Genomic DNA, 17,758 nt, shown 5'->3' with positions numbered 1-17,758 from the left:
TTACTTAGAATTTAAAAAACTATCACATTGAGTTTTAGATCGAGACAGAGTACAAAAAGGTATCATAAGAAAGGGAGTGGTATAGCCACAGGTAGAACAAGAGGGAGGAAAACAGATCCAACAGATTTTGACATTTCAGCAAGCGAGCCAGTTAGTGCCTGAGTACATTGCGGATCGAGGCTTGTCTTTATGCTCTCTACCCCAGGGAAGGGAGATCAAGGTAATTCACTCTGAAATTGGCTCCTCTTGATCTGAATATCAATGGAGCCCAGGCGAAGAGAACAGCAAGTTATATCTCTCCAAATGCTGAATGGAGCAGGGTACAGTCACTCCACACACAAACTGGGCTGTAGCTTTTTTATTTTTTATTTTATTTTATTTATTTTATTTCACCTTTATTTAACCAGGTAAGCCAGTTGAGAACAAGTTCTCATTTACAACTGCGACCTGGCCAAGATAAAGCAAAGCAGTGCGATAAAAACAACAACACAGAGTTACATATGGGGTAAGAAAACATAAAGTCAAAAAATACAACAGAAAATATATATACAGTGTGTGCAAATGTAGCAAGTTATGGAGGTAAGGCAATAAATAGGCTATAGTGCAAAATAATTACAATTAGTATTAACACAGGAATGCTAGATGTGCAAGAGATTATGTGCAAATAGAGATACTGGGGTGCAAAAGAGCAAAATAAATAACAATATAGGGATGAGGTAGTTGGGTGGGCTAATTTCAGATGGGCTGTGTACAGGTGCAGTGATCGGTAAGGTGCTCTGACAACTGATGCTTAAAGTTAGTGAGGGAGATAAGAGTCTCCAGCTTCAAAGATTTTTGCAATTCGTTCCAGTCATTGGCAGCAGAGAACTGGAAGGAATGGCGGCCAAAGGAGGTGTTGGCTTTGGGAATGACCAGTGAGATATACCTGCTGGAGCACAGACTACGGGTGGGTGCTGCTATGGTGACCAATGAGCTAAGATAAGGCGGGGATTTGCCTAGCAGTGATTTATAGATGGCCTGGAGCCAGTGGGTTTGACGACGAACATGTAGTGAGGACCAGCCAACAAGAGCATACAGGTCACAATGGTGGGTAGTGTATGGGGCTTTGGAGACAAAACGGATGGCACTGTGATAGACTACATCCAATTTGCTGAGTAGAGTGTTGGAGGCTATTTTGTAAATGACATCGCCGAAGTCAAGGATCGGTAGGATTATCAGTTTTACGAGGGCATGTTTGGCAGCATGAGTGAAGGAGGCTTTGTTGCGAAATAGGAAGCCGATTCTAGATTTAACTTTGGATTGGAGATTCTTAATGTGAGTCTGGAAGGAGAGTTTACAGTCTAACCAGACACCTAGGTATTTGTAGTTGTCCACATACTCTAGGTCAGACCCGTCGAGAGTGGTGATTCTAGTCGGGTGGGCGGGTGCCAGCAGCGTTCGATTGAAGAGCATGCATTTAGTTTTACTAAGCTTTACTATTTACTTTTAAATCACCATGGTCCCTTTCAAGCTGATCTAAAACATGGCCAGTCTTCTACTCCCTCTAGGTAAACAGAGCTGGAAGGCAGTCTAGAAGGTAGTCTCTCTCTCTCTCTCTCTCTCTGTGTGTGTGTGTGTGTGTGTGTGTGTGTGTGTGTGTGTGTGTGTGTGTGTGTGTGTGTGTGTGTGTGTGTGTCGGTGTGTGTCGGTGTGTGTCGGTGTTTGTTTGAGTGTGAGTGAGTGAGTACGTGGGCCTGAGGCTGGGTGGGTGGGTGGGTGGGTGTGTGTTCCAAATCAGGGGCAGGAATATAGGACCTACTGTTTCCTTTAAACGAGTGATTGAGCAGGAGGGCTATATGCTTTAGGAATGATGATTCTTTTCAGATGATTCTGCAGTATGTGTGTGTTTGATAAATGGTTCAATAGGGCATTGATGGAGTGTGTGCCTGAGAAAAATAGGAATCACTGCTAATTACATTAATATAATTAATGGAACTGATAAGCCTTCCTTGGGGAAATGGGTGTGGATTCAAAAGACCAATTATGATGAGTACTGTGTTTTTCTTTTCAAAGAACTTCAAGGAACTGGAATTTGCCAAGTTAAAAGTGGTGCATAGTTTATTTATATTGTATTAACCCATTTTAAACCAAGCACTTGTATTTAAAAGCTTTATGGAACTGGAGCTGTTTATAAAAGGATTGTATCAATAAAAAGCACAAGCAAAAGCGTTAATACAGTACGTGCTGATAAACCAGTACAAAGTAACTACCTATAGTAGTAAAAGTGTGAATGACCATTAGCATTGGCATAGGAGTGATAGAGCAAGTAGAGCATCTCAGCTCCATTATACCTGGATGCGTGGTGCAGGGCTTTGTTAGGAAGGATTAACACTCTAATCTCTCTCACCTAATGTTTTCAAACAATTGTTACCATCTGCTCACAGCGCAAATCCTGTTTAATGAAGGCTTATTATAGCCAACTAAGAGATTAACATGTGTCAATGGCCATTTGTGGATGTAACTTCCCTTGGACAAGCATACTGTACAGTACCAGCCTGTACATATGGACAAAAAAAGACATACCTCATTTAGCCACAAAAGTGATTTAATTGAGTTTATAGATAGAATAATTTCCAATTGGATTGTAGATCTACATGCTTCTGTAGAGTCAGTGGATTAATGCAATGGTGTTTTAGATTCAAGCTACAGTTATTAAAGGGGGTGAGCCCATACTTATATAACCAGTATTTACTATTTTCCTGGTATTGCAGGAAGTTTGGATGGCTGCCATCTTGTTTCCTATTCCTGCTGTGGATGGCTCTTTGTTTCACTAATGGCAGCAATGTCTAATGAATGAGTGTCTTTTGGCTAAACATCCACTTGCATAGTTCTGCAAATGTATATTTCACATAATTCAACGTTCCAATACTGCACACTTATCTTCTATTATATCCTCTTCACACTTTAGTCTATGTGGCTCTGTCCCAAATGGCTCCCTATTCCCTACATAGGGCACTACTTTTGACCTGAGCCCTGATTAAAAGTAGTGCACTGTTTAGGGAATAGAGTGCCATTTGTGATGCATACATAATAATAATAATAATAATATGCCATTTAGCAGACGCTTTTATCCAAAGCGACTTACAGTCATGCGTGCATACATTTTTGTGTATGGGTGGTCCCGGGGATCGAACCCACTACCTTGGCGTTACAAGCGCCGTACATGGTGGCACAAGCCGCTAAACTGCATGAAAAAATTACTTTAAAAAATGACTCCATCTGAATGATGCAAATGTATGTGTACGTTTCACAGGGACTTATGTGATGCAGGTGACAGCCACAGATGCAGATGACCCTACCTATGGTAACAGTGCCAGAGTCGTCTACAGCATCCTCCATGGCCAGCCATACTTCTCTGTGGATCCCAAGACAGGTAAATAAGATGGGCAACATCAGTCAAAAATCTATCTAATTTGGTACTTTTTGTCAATGTTGAATGTTGTTTCGTTTAGCGATTGTTTGAAATAACAAAAAGGCGGGATACCTGTCTGTCTCAGATGTGTTAAACAATGTCAATAGCTTACTTGTTGAAAGAAGAATGAGTTTCTAACTGCCAAGTTTTGTAGCTGTGATAATCTAATAGGTGGGCAGATATTCCAACTTTTTAACATTAGTATGGACAAAGTGTTGTCTTCAACTTAAATCAAATCGAATAAACAAATGAGCGAAATATCTTGATTTGATTACATTGTAGCTGGCCAGGGCAATGGATTAGAAACAGTGACACGTTATAACTTCAATTTCTTTACTGTGAACAGAGAAAGTTCTCTATCATTGCTATACATACAGTGGACTTTGTATCCTTTCTTTACTTCTTTGCTAAAGCTGGAAAAACAATCAATAATAGCGTCTACAAATTACATTTCAGACACCTCAATATTAGGCAATTGGGTTTAGGCCGGTTACTCTTTGACAGCAGTTAATAACATTCTGTAGCTTGCTAGTATAGTCATATAATGTAATTCAATATGTGTGCAGTGCTCACTGCTTTGTCCTCTGTGAAAATATAAATGAACTAGAAAAGGACATTTCCTGAAGAAAATGTGTGTGCTTGCTTGTCTTGAAGGAATTATGGTGTGAAATAGTAGTGGTAGTGGTAGTGACTGCAAACGTAATGATAGTGGGTCTGGATGTATGCCAGTGTCAAGGGATCAGCATCTCTCTGACCCTGCCCATCATGCGTGTCCAGGGGCCAGCTGGGCCCTGCGAGCATCAGTCTTATAATAGACAGCTAACTGTCAAGAACCCTACAACACTCTAACCCATATGTATTTGCTGTAGCCTACTGTTCGATACAGTTTCTACTTCTATTAATGTGTCCAAAAGTCAAATTGTCTGTGTTATAATTTAGATTTGTATTATGTATTTTAATCTGAAAGCAATTGAAAGAAAATGTATGTATTTCACTGGAGAAAAACAATATCCTCAGGAGTCTATCTGTTATTGTCCAAAAAGTTTTTGTATCTCCTGCTTTAACGCCCCTTCTCCAAAATAGCAGATTTTGTTGGTAAAGGAATCAGAAAGGATTGCCCCGCGGGAGGCAGACACTTCAGCACACTGAAGTGGGCATTAAACCTTCTCTTAAATTATTACATAGCCAGTGTTATAAGTTGACCTCTCTGATTTGCTTGCCTGTCCTATTTGCAGCCTGACCAACAGCCTGCAGGAAACCTTTTTTTCCTCTTTAGTTCCAAGGGCTCCAGTGACGATTGAGAGAGGGGGCAACACTTCTGATCAGAGGCTCAGCGGAAGGAAGAGGAGTGGAGAGGACGAGTGTGTCAGAAAGGGTGCCCCTTTGAACAAGTCCCTCTCAAACCCTGTTGCGACTTCAACTTTATGCCCCTTTTTTAACCTGTGCGTTAGTTGTCTGGTTTCTGAAATGTGGTCCACATTCGTATTGGTTTCATAAGCTGAAATGACTGGGGGCCGGGTCAAGGCTTTTAAAGAATGGCACTGGTGCTTCTTCGAATACTTTGCTCTGGAGTGCTCTCTTTCTCAAAAGTTCTCTCTCTTTGTTGTTTCAGAAGAACTTGTTGTTTCACTGTGTGCAAGTTCAACATCAGGATCCGATAAGGGGGGGGTGGGGGGGTGCATTTGAGATGTTTTTATCCCACTCCTGGTGGAACAAGGAACTATGTAATAAAATACTTTTTCATTTTTCTCAAGAAAAATATACCATTATTACCTGATTTTAGAGTTCAGGCTTTTCGCTGGAAAAATAGCTGCTTCCCAGTCAGTGAGTTTTGGTGAGGGGCATTATAAACAGTGAGAGTTTCATAGCAGCAAGGTTTGGAGTGAAGCAAAGCAGCCAGGTTCATTAAAAGGTATTTTTTGTGTGAAAAGGTTGCCTTTACTATAGGAGTCAAAGGTCAAACACAGCTGGACCGCAGCTGTTTTCTGTCCTCCCTCCTCTGTCCTCTCGGTTCATCTCGGGCCCTCAGTCAGAACAGGACGGAAACAGATTATTAATAGTCATTGTTTGTCTCTTCTGAGTGAACACAGACATATGGCCATATTCTTATCCCCTGATATTGGAAATCCTTAGGGCCTGCAGCTCTACTCAATCAGATAAGTGGTTCTGTGGTGTGAAAGTCTGTTTTTGTGTGTGTGTCTATTGCCGTGGTTGCCGAGGAAGTTAGCTGGAGTGTGGAGAGAGACAGTGACCCTGCAATCCCATGAGCCACTTCAGAATGTTAATGCAGGCGTTTTGGTGTGGAACTGGCCGGCTGAACGGTTCATGGTTTACTACCCCGCCAACCAGCTCTCTCCAACGCCTGATCAACAGCAAATACTGACATTCTCCTTATTTCTCCTCATATGCCACTTGGCTTTTTATATCTGAGCTCTGAGCAGATGACGCAATGGGTTATAAAAGAATGTTCCAGGTCAAAATGTTGACCCTGTTAGATTGAAGGATATCCTTTGTATGACACCCATGTCATGAAGACTGCTGTTCCCTCCAGAGTCCATTGCTCCAAAGGACCATGGGACTTCTCATTGGCCCTCTTCCCATGATGCATTTGGCTGAGCCAGAGCGGTAGACCCTGAAACGCTTTCAGCAAGCACATCTAATAATAACAAGTATGTTGAAATTCAGTAGTTGTTCTTGCTTTCAGCAAGCACACCTCTAAAATCATTCCAGTAACTGTATTCTGCACGTGGAACGAAACAGATACTCTACCATGGTTCAAATGCAATAGATGGTATTTTTTACACTGATACAACGTCCAGCAGATGATCTTGTAATGCTCAAACTGTTATGATTTAACTGGATAGAACCCAAATGCAGACAAGTACACCAAGCCAGAGAAGTTTTAACAGGTTTATTTACAATGTTCAACGTCCAGGTTTCCAAATATAGGGGAAGAGCAAGTCCAGGTACAGGGAGGGTAACAGATCCAGATCAGGGCAGGTGTGGTACCGTAATGTCCTAGTGTCCGTGGTGAGTCCAAAAGAGAGGTCCGGTAATGGAGAGCAGGATGGTGGTGGCAGGAGTGAAGCGGAGGCAGGAGTCAGGTTCCAAATATATGGTCGTCTTGACTATGATCTGACGATGAGTGGTAAGTTTGACCGGGTCTTAAAGGCTGAGGTGATTATGGTGAATGAGCTGCAGCTGGAACCCTGACTCCCGCACACCAGACCTCACTCCTGCAATCAAGGACAGACAGAGGGGAGGGAGAGAGCTACCTAGCAGTAGTAGGCCTAACAGTACCCCCCCCTCTACGGACGCCACCTGGCGGCCGACGGGTTTATCGGGATGTAACCTATGAAACTCTCGGACCAGAGCAGGATCCACAATGAAGCTCCTGGGCACCCAGGAACGTTCCTCGGGACCATAACCCTCCCAATCCACCAGGTACTGGAAACCACGACCTCGGCGGCGAACATCCAGAAGTCGCCGGACAGTGTAGACCGGACCCCCACCCACGATCCTGGGCGGAGGAGGGGGACGAGAGGGCGGGCACAGAGGGCTAACCGATACAGGCTTAATCTGGGAAACATGAAAGGTGGAATGAACCCGTAGGGAGGCAGGAAGCTGTAGCTTAACCGCGCAGGGGTTAACAATAGACAGTATCTTGAACGGTCCTATAAAACGAGGCGCCATCTTCTTAGACTCCACCTTCAATGGAAGGTCCCGTGACTTCAGCCATACCTCTTGACCAGGAGAGTAACCGGGAGCCTGGGACCGGTGACGGTTGGCTTGCCTCTGCATGTACGCCGAAGCTCGGGACAGAGCTACCCTGGCCTTCCTCCAGACCTTGAAGCAGCGGCGCATGTGGGACTGCACCGAGGGTACCGCAAGTTCCCTCTCTTGGGAAGGGAACAGGGGAGGTTGATAACCCAGAGCACACAGAAAAGGAGACAAACCAGAGGAAGCGTTAGTCAAGGTGTTATGAGCATATTCCACCCAGGGGAGCATGGAGCTCCATGACCCAGGGTTAGACCCAGTGACACAGCGAAGAGCGGTCTCCATCTCCTGGTTCGCTCTCTCGGCTTGCCCGTTGGTCTGGGGGTGATATCCAGAGGACAGGCTGGATGTAATGCCCAAAGCTTTACAGAAAGCTTTCCACACCTGGGAGACAAACTGGGGACCCCTGTCAGAGACAATATCCGTGGGTAGACCATGAGAGCGGAACACATGTTCAACCAAAATATCAGCCGTCTCTCTGGCAGTGGGCAGTTTAGGTAGGGCCAAAAAATGAGCGAACTTAGAAAAACGATCAATCACCGTAAGAATGACAGTCTTACCAGACGAGGGGGAAGTCCAGTGACAAAATCCATAGCGATATGCGACCAGGGCCGGCTGGGTATAGGTAGAGGTCGTAGATGACCAGCGCTGGCCTGGGTGGAGTTTTTACTTGTGCACATACCGTACAAGCAGCAATGAAGGCTCGAGTGTCCGCCTCCATCGTGGCCCACCAGAACTTCCGTCGCACAAAGTCAAGGGTCCGCGAAACTCCAGGGTGACAGGTAAGGGGAGACGAGTGAGCCCACTGAAGTACCTGGGAGCGAGCAGACTCAGGGACAAACATCCGGTTAGGAGGACCCCTCCCAGGGTCAGCTTGATGATGTTGAGCCTGTCTAACAATCCCCTCGATGTCACATGTGATGACTGCAATACTGCAGGTAGGAGGCAAAATGGGTTCAGGGTTACTACCAGTATCAACAGCCGAATGAACACGAGACAGGGCGTCAGGCTTGACGTTGCGTGACCCAGGACGGTAAGACAGAGAAAAATTGAATCTCCCAAAAAATAGTGCCCACCTGGCTTGACGGGGGTTGAGCTGCTTCGCTGACTGGAGGTAAGCCAGATTCTTATGATCCGTCCAAACGATGAAGGGTTGTTCCGCCCCCTCCAACCAATGTCGCCACTCCTCGAGAGCCAGCTTAACGGCGAGCAGTTCACGGTTGCCAACATCATAATTCCTCTCTGCCTGAGAAAGTTTCCTTGAGAGAAAAGCACAGGGATGCAGTTTGTTATCTTCAGGAGAACGTTGTGACAACACTGCCCCTGCCCCAGTGTCGGATGCATCCACCTCCACGACAAACTGGCGGTCGGGGTCCGGCTGCATCAGAATGGGAGCTGAGGCCAGTCCGTGACAGCAGAGATCTTAGCTGGGTCCATCCGCAACTCCCCCTGAGCTATGATGTAACCCAAAAAAGAGGTCTCAGACACATGAAATTCACATTTCTCCATCTTCACAAACAGTTTGTTCTCCAACAACCTTTGCAACACCTGGCGCACATGCAGTTCATGTTCCTGGGAGGACTCTGAGAAAATCAAGATATCATCCAGATAGACAAAAACAAACCGATTCAACATGTCCCGAAGGACATCATTGACTAGTGCCTGAAAAACAGCAGGGGCATTGGACAACCCAAAAGGCATAACCAGATACTCAAAATGTCCCAAGGGTGTGTTGAAGGCAGTCTTCCATTCATCATCCTTACGAATGCGCACCAGGTGATACGCATTTCGTAGATCCAGTTTCGTAAAGATGGTAGCACCATGAAGGAGGGGAAAAGCAGAATTAATCAAAGGCAGAGAATACTTGTTCTTGATGGTGATGTTGTTAAGTCCACGGTAATCAATACAGGGTCTGAGGGTCTTATCCTTCTTAGCAACAAAAAAGAATCCCGCTCCTACAGGTGACGAGGAAGGACGCATAATACCTGCCGCCAAGGAGTCCCGAATGTAGTTCTCCATAGCCTCCGTCTCCGGCCGGGAGAGATTGTACAGGCGACTGCTGGGGAAGCGGGGCTCCTGGCTGGAGGTCAATGGCGCAGTCGTAAGGCCGGTGAGGAGGAAGAGAAGTAGCTCTGTGTTTGCAGAAAACGGATGCCAGGTCATGATACACGTCAGGAACAGCAGAAAGATCCATGGACTCCAGTGGAGGTTGAGGCACAGTACTGGCAGGAGTCTGAGCAGAACACAAACAATTCACATGACAAAATGTGCTCCATGAAACAATGCTACCTGTCACCCAATCAATGTGTGGATTGTGTCTTATGAGCCAGGGGATACCAAGGACCAGGGGAGTCTGTGGGCAGTCGATAATATGGAATTGAATGTTCTCCTGATGATTTCCCGACACTCTAAGACAAACAGGAACAGTCTGATGGGTAATACGGGTCAACAATTGTCCATTTAGACCCTTAGCCTGCAGCGGACAGTCCATAGGAACAGTCTCCAAATCCATTTGTTGAGCCCACTCTCTATCCAAAAAGCTTTCGTCGGCACCAGAGTCAATCAGCGCACTAACAGAGAAATTCTGGGACTGCCACTGGAGGGATGCCTGGAGCAGAATGCGGGGAGAAGAGGAAGAATCCGCTGCTCGGCTCACCAAAACTTCTCCCATTAATGATGAGCCGGCCCTTTTCCCCGGACGAACTGGGCAGGAAGGAACGAAATGACCAGCTTCTCCACAATACAGGCAGACCCGAGCCTGAATACGACGTGCACGCTCCTCTGAGGACAACCGTGCACGACCCACCTCCATGGCTTCGGGTTCAGTGCTCCTCGTATCGACTCGGGAAGACACGGCTTTCTCCGTAGGGACGATGCAGGGAGGAGTTTGTTGATGACAGACAGGTTGCTTGGAACTAACACTCCTCTCCCGGCGGCGCTCCCGAATCCGATTATCCAACCTGATAGTGAGTGAAATAAGATTATCCAGCGTAGGCGATTCATCATATGACACCAATTCATCTTTTAAAGTCTCAGACAAAGCATTGATGAACACTCCTTGTAATGCCTCGTCATTCCAACCACTCACTGCTGCTAAAGTCCGAAACTCCACTGCCATCTCCGCCACACTGCGAGCCCCCTGCCGAAGAGAAAACAACCGTTTCGCAGCCTCCTTGCCTCGTACTGGGTGGTCAAAAACCTTCCTCATCTCCGTGGTGAAGGCAACGTAAGCGTTGCAAATGTCCGACTGACTCTCCCATACCGCGGATCCCCAGGCACGAGCGGAACCGCTAGTAGAGTTGATAAGGTAGGCAATACGGGCTCTTTCTGAGGCGTAGGTGAGGGACTGTTGTTCAAACACTAGCGAGCATTGAGTCAAAAAATCGCCACAGGTTCCCATGTTCCCGTCATAGCGCTCTGGAGCAGGAACAAAAGGCTCTCTGATCTGGGCTGAAGGGGTAGTAAGGGCAGACACTTGATTGGAGAGTAATTGAACCTGATTAAGCAGCACCTGACTGTCCTCAGCAATCGTCTTAAACAGGGTATCATGTTGGCCAAGTAAAATGCCCTGATTGGCTATGGCAGTCCAAATTTGAGTGCACTCTGGGGTGGTATCCGAGCTACTGTCTGCTGGGTTCATGTTGGTCAGATCATACTGTTATGATTTAACTGGATAGAACCCAAATGCAGACAAGTACACCAAGCCAGAGAAGTTTTAACAGGTTTATTTACAATGTTCAACGTCCAGGTTTCCAAATATAGGGGAAGAGCAAGTCCAGGTACAGGGAGGGTAACAGATCCAGATCAGGGCAGGTGTGGTACCGTAATGTCCTAGTGTCCGTGGTGAGTCCAAAAGAGAGGTCCGGTAATGGAGAGCAGGATGGTGGTGGCAGGAGTGAAGCGGAGGCAGGAGTCAGGTTCCAAATATATGGTCGTCTTGACTATGATCTGACGATGAGTGGTAAGTTTGACCGGGTCTTAAAGGCTGAGGTGATTATGGTGAATGAGCTGCAGCTGGAACCCTGACTCCCGCACACCAGACCTCACTCCTGCAATCAAGGACAGACAGAGGGGAGGGAGAGAGCTACCTAGCAGTAGTAGGCCTAACACAAACAGAGATTCCCATAGAAAAGGTTAGAACCTTGTCCACAATGATAACACATTTCGAAATTTGCAAAATAAAAAAGAGGGGGGGGGGGAGAAAAGGAAATGGATCACGATAACCATTTCCAATGTGATGTCACAGGGAGAAAAGGAATGGGGAGAATCTATCACAGATCATGCCTTTCCACCCTGGAGAGTATACAGAACACACACTGTGACTGTATTTCCAAACTGATGGCGAAAAAATCCAACTGTTAAAACAAATGTTTGCCATGCTGAGCCTGCCTCTACAGCCAAACATACATCAACGCAGCCGAACAAACAAGAAGCAAAGAGGGAAAAGAAAAGAGGGGGAAGGAATCACATGCCTAAATCACCATACACTTCACAGCGTCTTCCCTCCCTGCCTGTATCCCAAAAAGATGAGAAGAATGTCAAAAAACAACATCCTTTGATTGTTGCACACGCAGAACACAGGATTTTAGGATCAAATGTGACGTCTGTTCTTTTCATATGACGGATGGGGGAATAAGAGGAAAGAAAACGTACATCTTGCCCCCTTTCCATCTCTTCTATCATGCTGACCTGGCCATTACTCGGCTGTATATTTGCTCTGATCTCAGATCATCTGGCGAATCATTAAAAAGCCTCACCAAGTTCAGTATTGAAGTGTCTCCACTTCCTGAAAACCGCTATTTCTATCTATCTCAGCCTTGACTTCAGGCTTAGTGCGAATGACACCATGACATTTGGGGGGTCTCTATTGAATTAATGCGCTTACGTCATTTAAGCGGTAAAAATGAATTACCTTTTAATGTGTCATGAACACAACCAGTCATTATATTTTCATCTGATTGTCAAACAAATCACTTCACAAAGTAGGCTACCTGTGCATGTTCGTCCACTCCAAAATAATTCCAGCATCCAAACTACATGTATACTCGCGCCATTTGATGAATGGAAACAGACATCTGTTACAAAACACCAAAAAGTGTGACTAATGACATTCAGCGATTGCCATTGATTAGGCCTACATTAATTGATGCGTCTTGCTGACAAATTGACGTTTTTTGTGGCCTGGAAATTCGGGACACGTGGAATGGGGCTGAAACTGTCCCGGGAAAAACAGGATGGTCACCCTAACACACATGGTCAACTTAATAGCCTAGGCTACAATGTGTATTACCATGAACTTCAAACAGGCCTACCGGTAGCCAGTGATGTAGTGGTACAAAAAATAGGTGGGTAAACTCTGATTGCCGGTTGCAGTGAAAATAAATTATGCTCCCTATACTTTCAATGCATTTTTCTAAAAAAATAAACTACTTCTGGCCACGGATGGCATGGAGAACACCAGTACCCATGCGCACCTGAAAAACAAAGCAATGAGCGCTCCAAACAGCTGACTGACAAAAGCAAACAATGATAAATCAACAGATACATCCAATGCATTGCAATAAAGGCAGAAGCTATTTTTTATTAAGGATGCATGGCAAACAAATTGTGAAAATTAGGAAGTACAAAGAAAAGTCTATGCATAAAGGAGCTCAGCTGATAGCGAAATTCAGCACTTCTGTGTTGATAGCGCCACCACATAGAAATAAATAGTTTAACCATGACAGAGAGGTGGGGGTGTTTTTCATTTGGAAGCTTTAATTTTACCACTACATTCTAAGCAAACAGAGAATGGTTAACTTAACATTATTTAGAGTCCCCATTATTTAAAGTTTGACTTTTGGTGCATTTAGGGGAGCTAACCACTCACTCAAGGGAGCTGAGCCCCCCTGGCAACCCCTTAATTCACACTTTGACTTCAGGTACATTAATGCACCTCTAAGTGTAGGCTCTTTATAAGGGGGGTGCTACTACCCAGGTCATTTGTACTTTTGAACCCTCTAGCAGAAAAAAGGGGGCATCAAGCATTGCGCAATCCTTCAGAATACACGTTAACACTCACCTTGTCCCTTCTGTATTATCATGTTTCCACCTATCCCCTATTTGGACTGCACAGCTTATGTGACATAAAAGTAAAGTGCCTAGATATCGGCCATTTTGATATGTTCTAATGATACCATGTTGTCGTTAGGTATAATAAGGACGGCCTTGCCGAACATGGACCGCGAGGTGAAGGAGCAGTACCAGGTGCTTATACAGGCCAAGGATATGGGAGGTCAGCTGGGAGGTCTGGCCGGGACCACCACCATCAACATCACCCTCAGCGACGTCAACGACAACCCACCAAGGTTCTCCAAAAGTAAGAGAGAGAGAGAGAGGAAGAGATTCAAATAGAGGCCTGTTTGCACACACCACTCTAGGGAGAGAGACAGCAATTAAGAGAGAGAGAGAGAGAGAGAGAGAGAGAGAGGGGAAAAAGAAAAAAGAGAGAGAGAGAGAGAGAGAGAGAGAGAGAGAGAGAGAGAGAGAGAGAGAGAGAGAAAGAAGAGAGAGAGAGAGAGAGAGAGAGAGAGATCGAGCTCTTTGTTATTGTGTTGGTGCTGTTGTGTGTATGAAGTTGACGTTACCTTTCCATGTAGACTTGTGTTAAAAAGCATGTTGATATTATCGGTTTTAATATAGCCATTTCATTTCTTGAGTGAATAATTGATTATAATGCTGATGCACAGAGGACAGATGTCTATGTTCTTTATATTTCTTTACTATATATTATTTATTTTATAGCTTAGTACTTTGCCACATCCAAGTAAACATACTTACATATTTACCTTCCATTAAAGAGTTCTTCATTATTTCAAGGGAGTTTCTCTTTTTTCAGTTGCAGTGTTCAACTCAAGACAGAGTCAGCATGGGAGCTGATGCCTGTAATAAAATATCTGGAATTAAGTATTTACTTTAAGCTTCCAAACAAATCAATTAAATTAAATAGTTAATCAGTGCACAAGTAAGACACTAGAAGCAGGCCAAACATGCAGATTGTGTTATTGTGTAAGATTGTGTTATTCATTAATTTATTGATCTATGAAAATCTAAATCCAGCATATTTGAACAACATGGATCAATTCAACAAATGTGAATATGCATATTTATAAACACAGCCTATATAAAGACAAATATAATATTTAAGATAACTTTTCAAAACCATTTGACTGAATATGAAAAGTTAAGGGAATAATGCAAGCATGCAATTGTGACTGAGTATACTGCTCTGGTCTCTAAATATTTTGATATACATTTGACGACAGCTTACCCACTGGTCATAGACTTCAGTTCAACGTCTAGTTTTGTTTTACATTAGGATGAGTTGTCTACTAAAGTGAATTCAATGTGAAATCAACCAAACATTTCCTCGTCATTGGATTTAGGTTGCCCCAACAGATTCATAGACGACGTAATCTCAATTGCATTCCACACTGCCATCACCCAACTACAAAAGAGGAATACCTCTTGTCCCCTCCAAGCTCGTCACCAAGCTTAGGACTCTGGAACTGAACACCTTCCTGGATCTTGGACTTCCTGACGGGCCGACCCCAGGTGGTAAGGGTAGGCAACATCCCCTCCGCCACGCTGACCCTCAACATGGGGGCCCCACAGGGGTGTGTGCTTAGTCCTCTCCACGACTTTGTGGTCACGCATGTCTCCAACACGACGGTGGTAGGCCTGATCATCGGTGACGATGAGACAGCCTACAGGGAGGAGGTCAGTGACTTGGCAGTGTGGTGCCAGGACAACAACCTCTCCCTCAACGTCAGTAAGACCAAGGAGCTGATCGTGGACTACATCGGCGAGGCTGCAGTGGAGCGGGTCGAGATATTCAAGTTCCTTGGTGTCCAAAAAACTAAGGACTTAAAGTGGTCCATGACAGCGCATCTTCCCCCTCAGGAAGTTGAAAAGGTTTGGCATGGTCCCTCAAATCCTCAAAAAGTTGTACAGCGGCACCACTGAGAGCATCTTGACTGGCTGCATACCTGCTTGGTATTGCAACAGCACTGCCCTCGATTGCATGGCGCTACAGAGGGTGGTGCGGACAGCCCAGTAAGTCACTGGGGCCAAGCTCCCTACACCTCTCTATCAGGTGGTGTGAAAGGAAGGCCAGGAAAATCGTTAATGACTCCAGCCACCCAAGCCATAGACAGTTCTCTCTGCTTCCGCACGGCAAGCGATACCGGTGCATCAAGTCTGACACCAACAGGCTCCTGAACAGCTTCTATCCACAATCCATAAGACTGCTAAATAGCTAACAGAATGGCTACAACGACTATCTGAGTTGGCCCTTGTATTTTATTTTTGCACTGTCTCAATGCACACTGACAGGGCTCTACACAGTCACACACACTGACAGTCCAACACACACATAATATGTACACACTATACTTACTCTACACACACACACTCACAAACAATCATCATTTACGCTGCTGCCACTCTGTTTATCATATATCCTGATGCCTAGTCACCTTACCCCTATACATGCAGTGCATTCGGAAAGTCTTCAGACCCCTTGACATTTTCCACATTTTGTTATGTTACAGACTTATTCTAAAAGGGCTTAAAACAAATCCTCATCAATATACACACAATACCCCATAATGACAAAGCGAAAACAGGTTTTATATAGGTATTCAGACCCTTTGCTATGAGTCTCGAAATTGAGCTCAGGTGTATCCTGTTTCCATTTATCATCCTTGAAATGTTTCTACAACTTGATTGGAGTCTACCTGTGGTAAATTAAATTGGTTGGACATGATTTGGAAAGGCTCACATCTGTCTATATAAGGTCCCGCAGTTGACAGTGCATATCAGAGTAGAAACCAAGCCATGAGGTCAAAGGAATTATCCGTAGAGCTCCGAGGCAGGATTGTGTCGAGGCACAGATCTGGGGAAGGGTACCAAAACATTTGTGCAGCATTGAAGGTCGCCAAGAACACAGTGGCCTCCATCATTCTTAAATGGAAGATGTTTGGGACCACCAAGACTCTTCCTAGAGCTGGTCGCCCGGCCAAACTGAGCAATCGAGGTTGAAGGGCCTTGGTCAGGGAGGTGACCAAGAACCCGATGGTCACTCTGAAAGAGCTCCAGAGTTCCTCTGTGGAGATGGGAGAACCTTCCAGAAGGACAACTATCTCTGCAGCACTCCACCATTCAGGCGTTTATGGTAGAGTGGCCAGACAGAAGCCCGCTTGGAGTTTAAAAGGCACATGACAGCCTGCTTGGAGTTTGCCAAAAGGCACCTAAAGGCACTCAGACCATGAGAAACTAAATTCTCTGGTCTGATGAAAACAAGATTGAACTCCTTGGCCTAAATGCCAAGCGTCACGTCTGGAGAAAACTTGGCACCATCCCTACGGTGAAGCATGGTGGTGGCAGCATCATGCTGTGGGGATGTTTTTTAGCGGCAGGGACTGGGAGACTAGGCAGGATCGAGGGAAAGATGAACGGAGCAAAGTACAGAGAGATCCTTGATGAAAACCTGCTCCAGAGCGCTCAGGATCTCAGACTGGGGTGAAGGTTCACCTTCCAACAGGACAATGACCCTAAGCACACAACCAAGACAACACAGGAGTGGCTTTGGGACAAGTCTCTGAATGTCCTTGAGTGGCCCAGCCAGAGCCTGGACTTGAACCCGATCAAACATCTCTGGAGAGACCTGAAATTAGCTGTGCAGCGACGCTCCCCATCCAACCTGAAAGAGCTTGAGAGGATCTTCAGAGAAGAATGGGAGAAACTCCCCAAATACAGGTGTGCCAAGCTTGTAGCGTCATACCCAAAAAGACTCGAGGCTGTAATCGCTGCCAAAGTTTCTTCAACTAAGTACTGAGGAAAGGGTCTGAATACTTATGTAAATGTCATATTTCCGTGTTTTATTTTTAATAAAGTTGATACATTTTATAAAAACCTGTTTTTTCTTTGTCATTATGGGGTATTGTGTGTAGATTGATAAAGGATTTTATTTATTTTTATCAATTTTTGAATAAGGCTGTAACTTAACAAAATTTGGAAAAAGTCAAGGGCTCTGAATACTTTCCGAATGCTCTGTATCTACCTCTATCACTCCAGTATCCCTGCACATTGTAAATATGGTATTGGAACCTTCCCTTTATACAGCTTCTTACTTTCTCGTGTTCTTCTTATTTATTTATTTTATTTCTTGTGTGTGTTTGTTCTATATTATGTTTATTTTAGTGCTACATTGATATTGATTACTGCATTGTTGTGTTTGGAGCTAGCAAGAAAGGCATTTCACTGTACTTGTGCACAAAACTTGAAACTTAAAAGGTTGGATGAAAAAATGACTAAATTCCTTTACGTTGATTACTTTTTACAAATCTAATCAGTTTTCCATGTTGATTCAACGTCATCACATTGACATTTTTGGTTGAAATGACGTGGATACAACGTTGATTCAACCAGTTTTTGCCTTTTGGGTACTGTAGGCAGGCAGTCACCCCACTCTGGGATCCCCCCCCCCCT

General features: G+C 44.8%; 1 protein-coding gene across 2 annotated transcripts in view; it reads left to right on the top strand.

Moving 5' to 3' along the window:
- Positions 1-17,758, top strand: part of LOC121569815 (cadherin-12-like) — a 202,591-nt gene that overhangs the window by 133,884 nt on the left and 50,949 nt on the right. For both annotated transcript variants that reach the window (XM_041881034.2, XM_041881035.2), the window contains 2 exons: positions 3,293-3,412; positions 13,419-13,586. In XM_041881034.2, the coding sequence (XP_041736968.1) occupies positions 3,293-3,412; positions 13,419-13,586 (288 nt within the window). The remainder of the gene's footprint in view (positions 1-3,292; positions 3,413-13,418; positions 13,587-17,758) is intronic.

Source organism: Coregonus clupeaformis, chromosome 7 (assembly GCF_020615455.1).
Source record: "Coregonus clupeaformis isolate EN_2021a chromosome 7, ASM2061545v1, whole genome shotgun sequence".
In the NCBI taxonomy this organism is placed as follows: Eukaryota; Metazoa; Chordata; class Actinopteri; order Salmoniformes; family Salmonidae; genus Coregonus; species Coregonus clupeaformis.
This window is presented reverse-complemented; position numbering and strand designations above follow the sequence as displayed.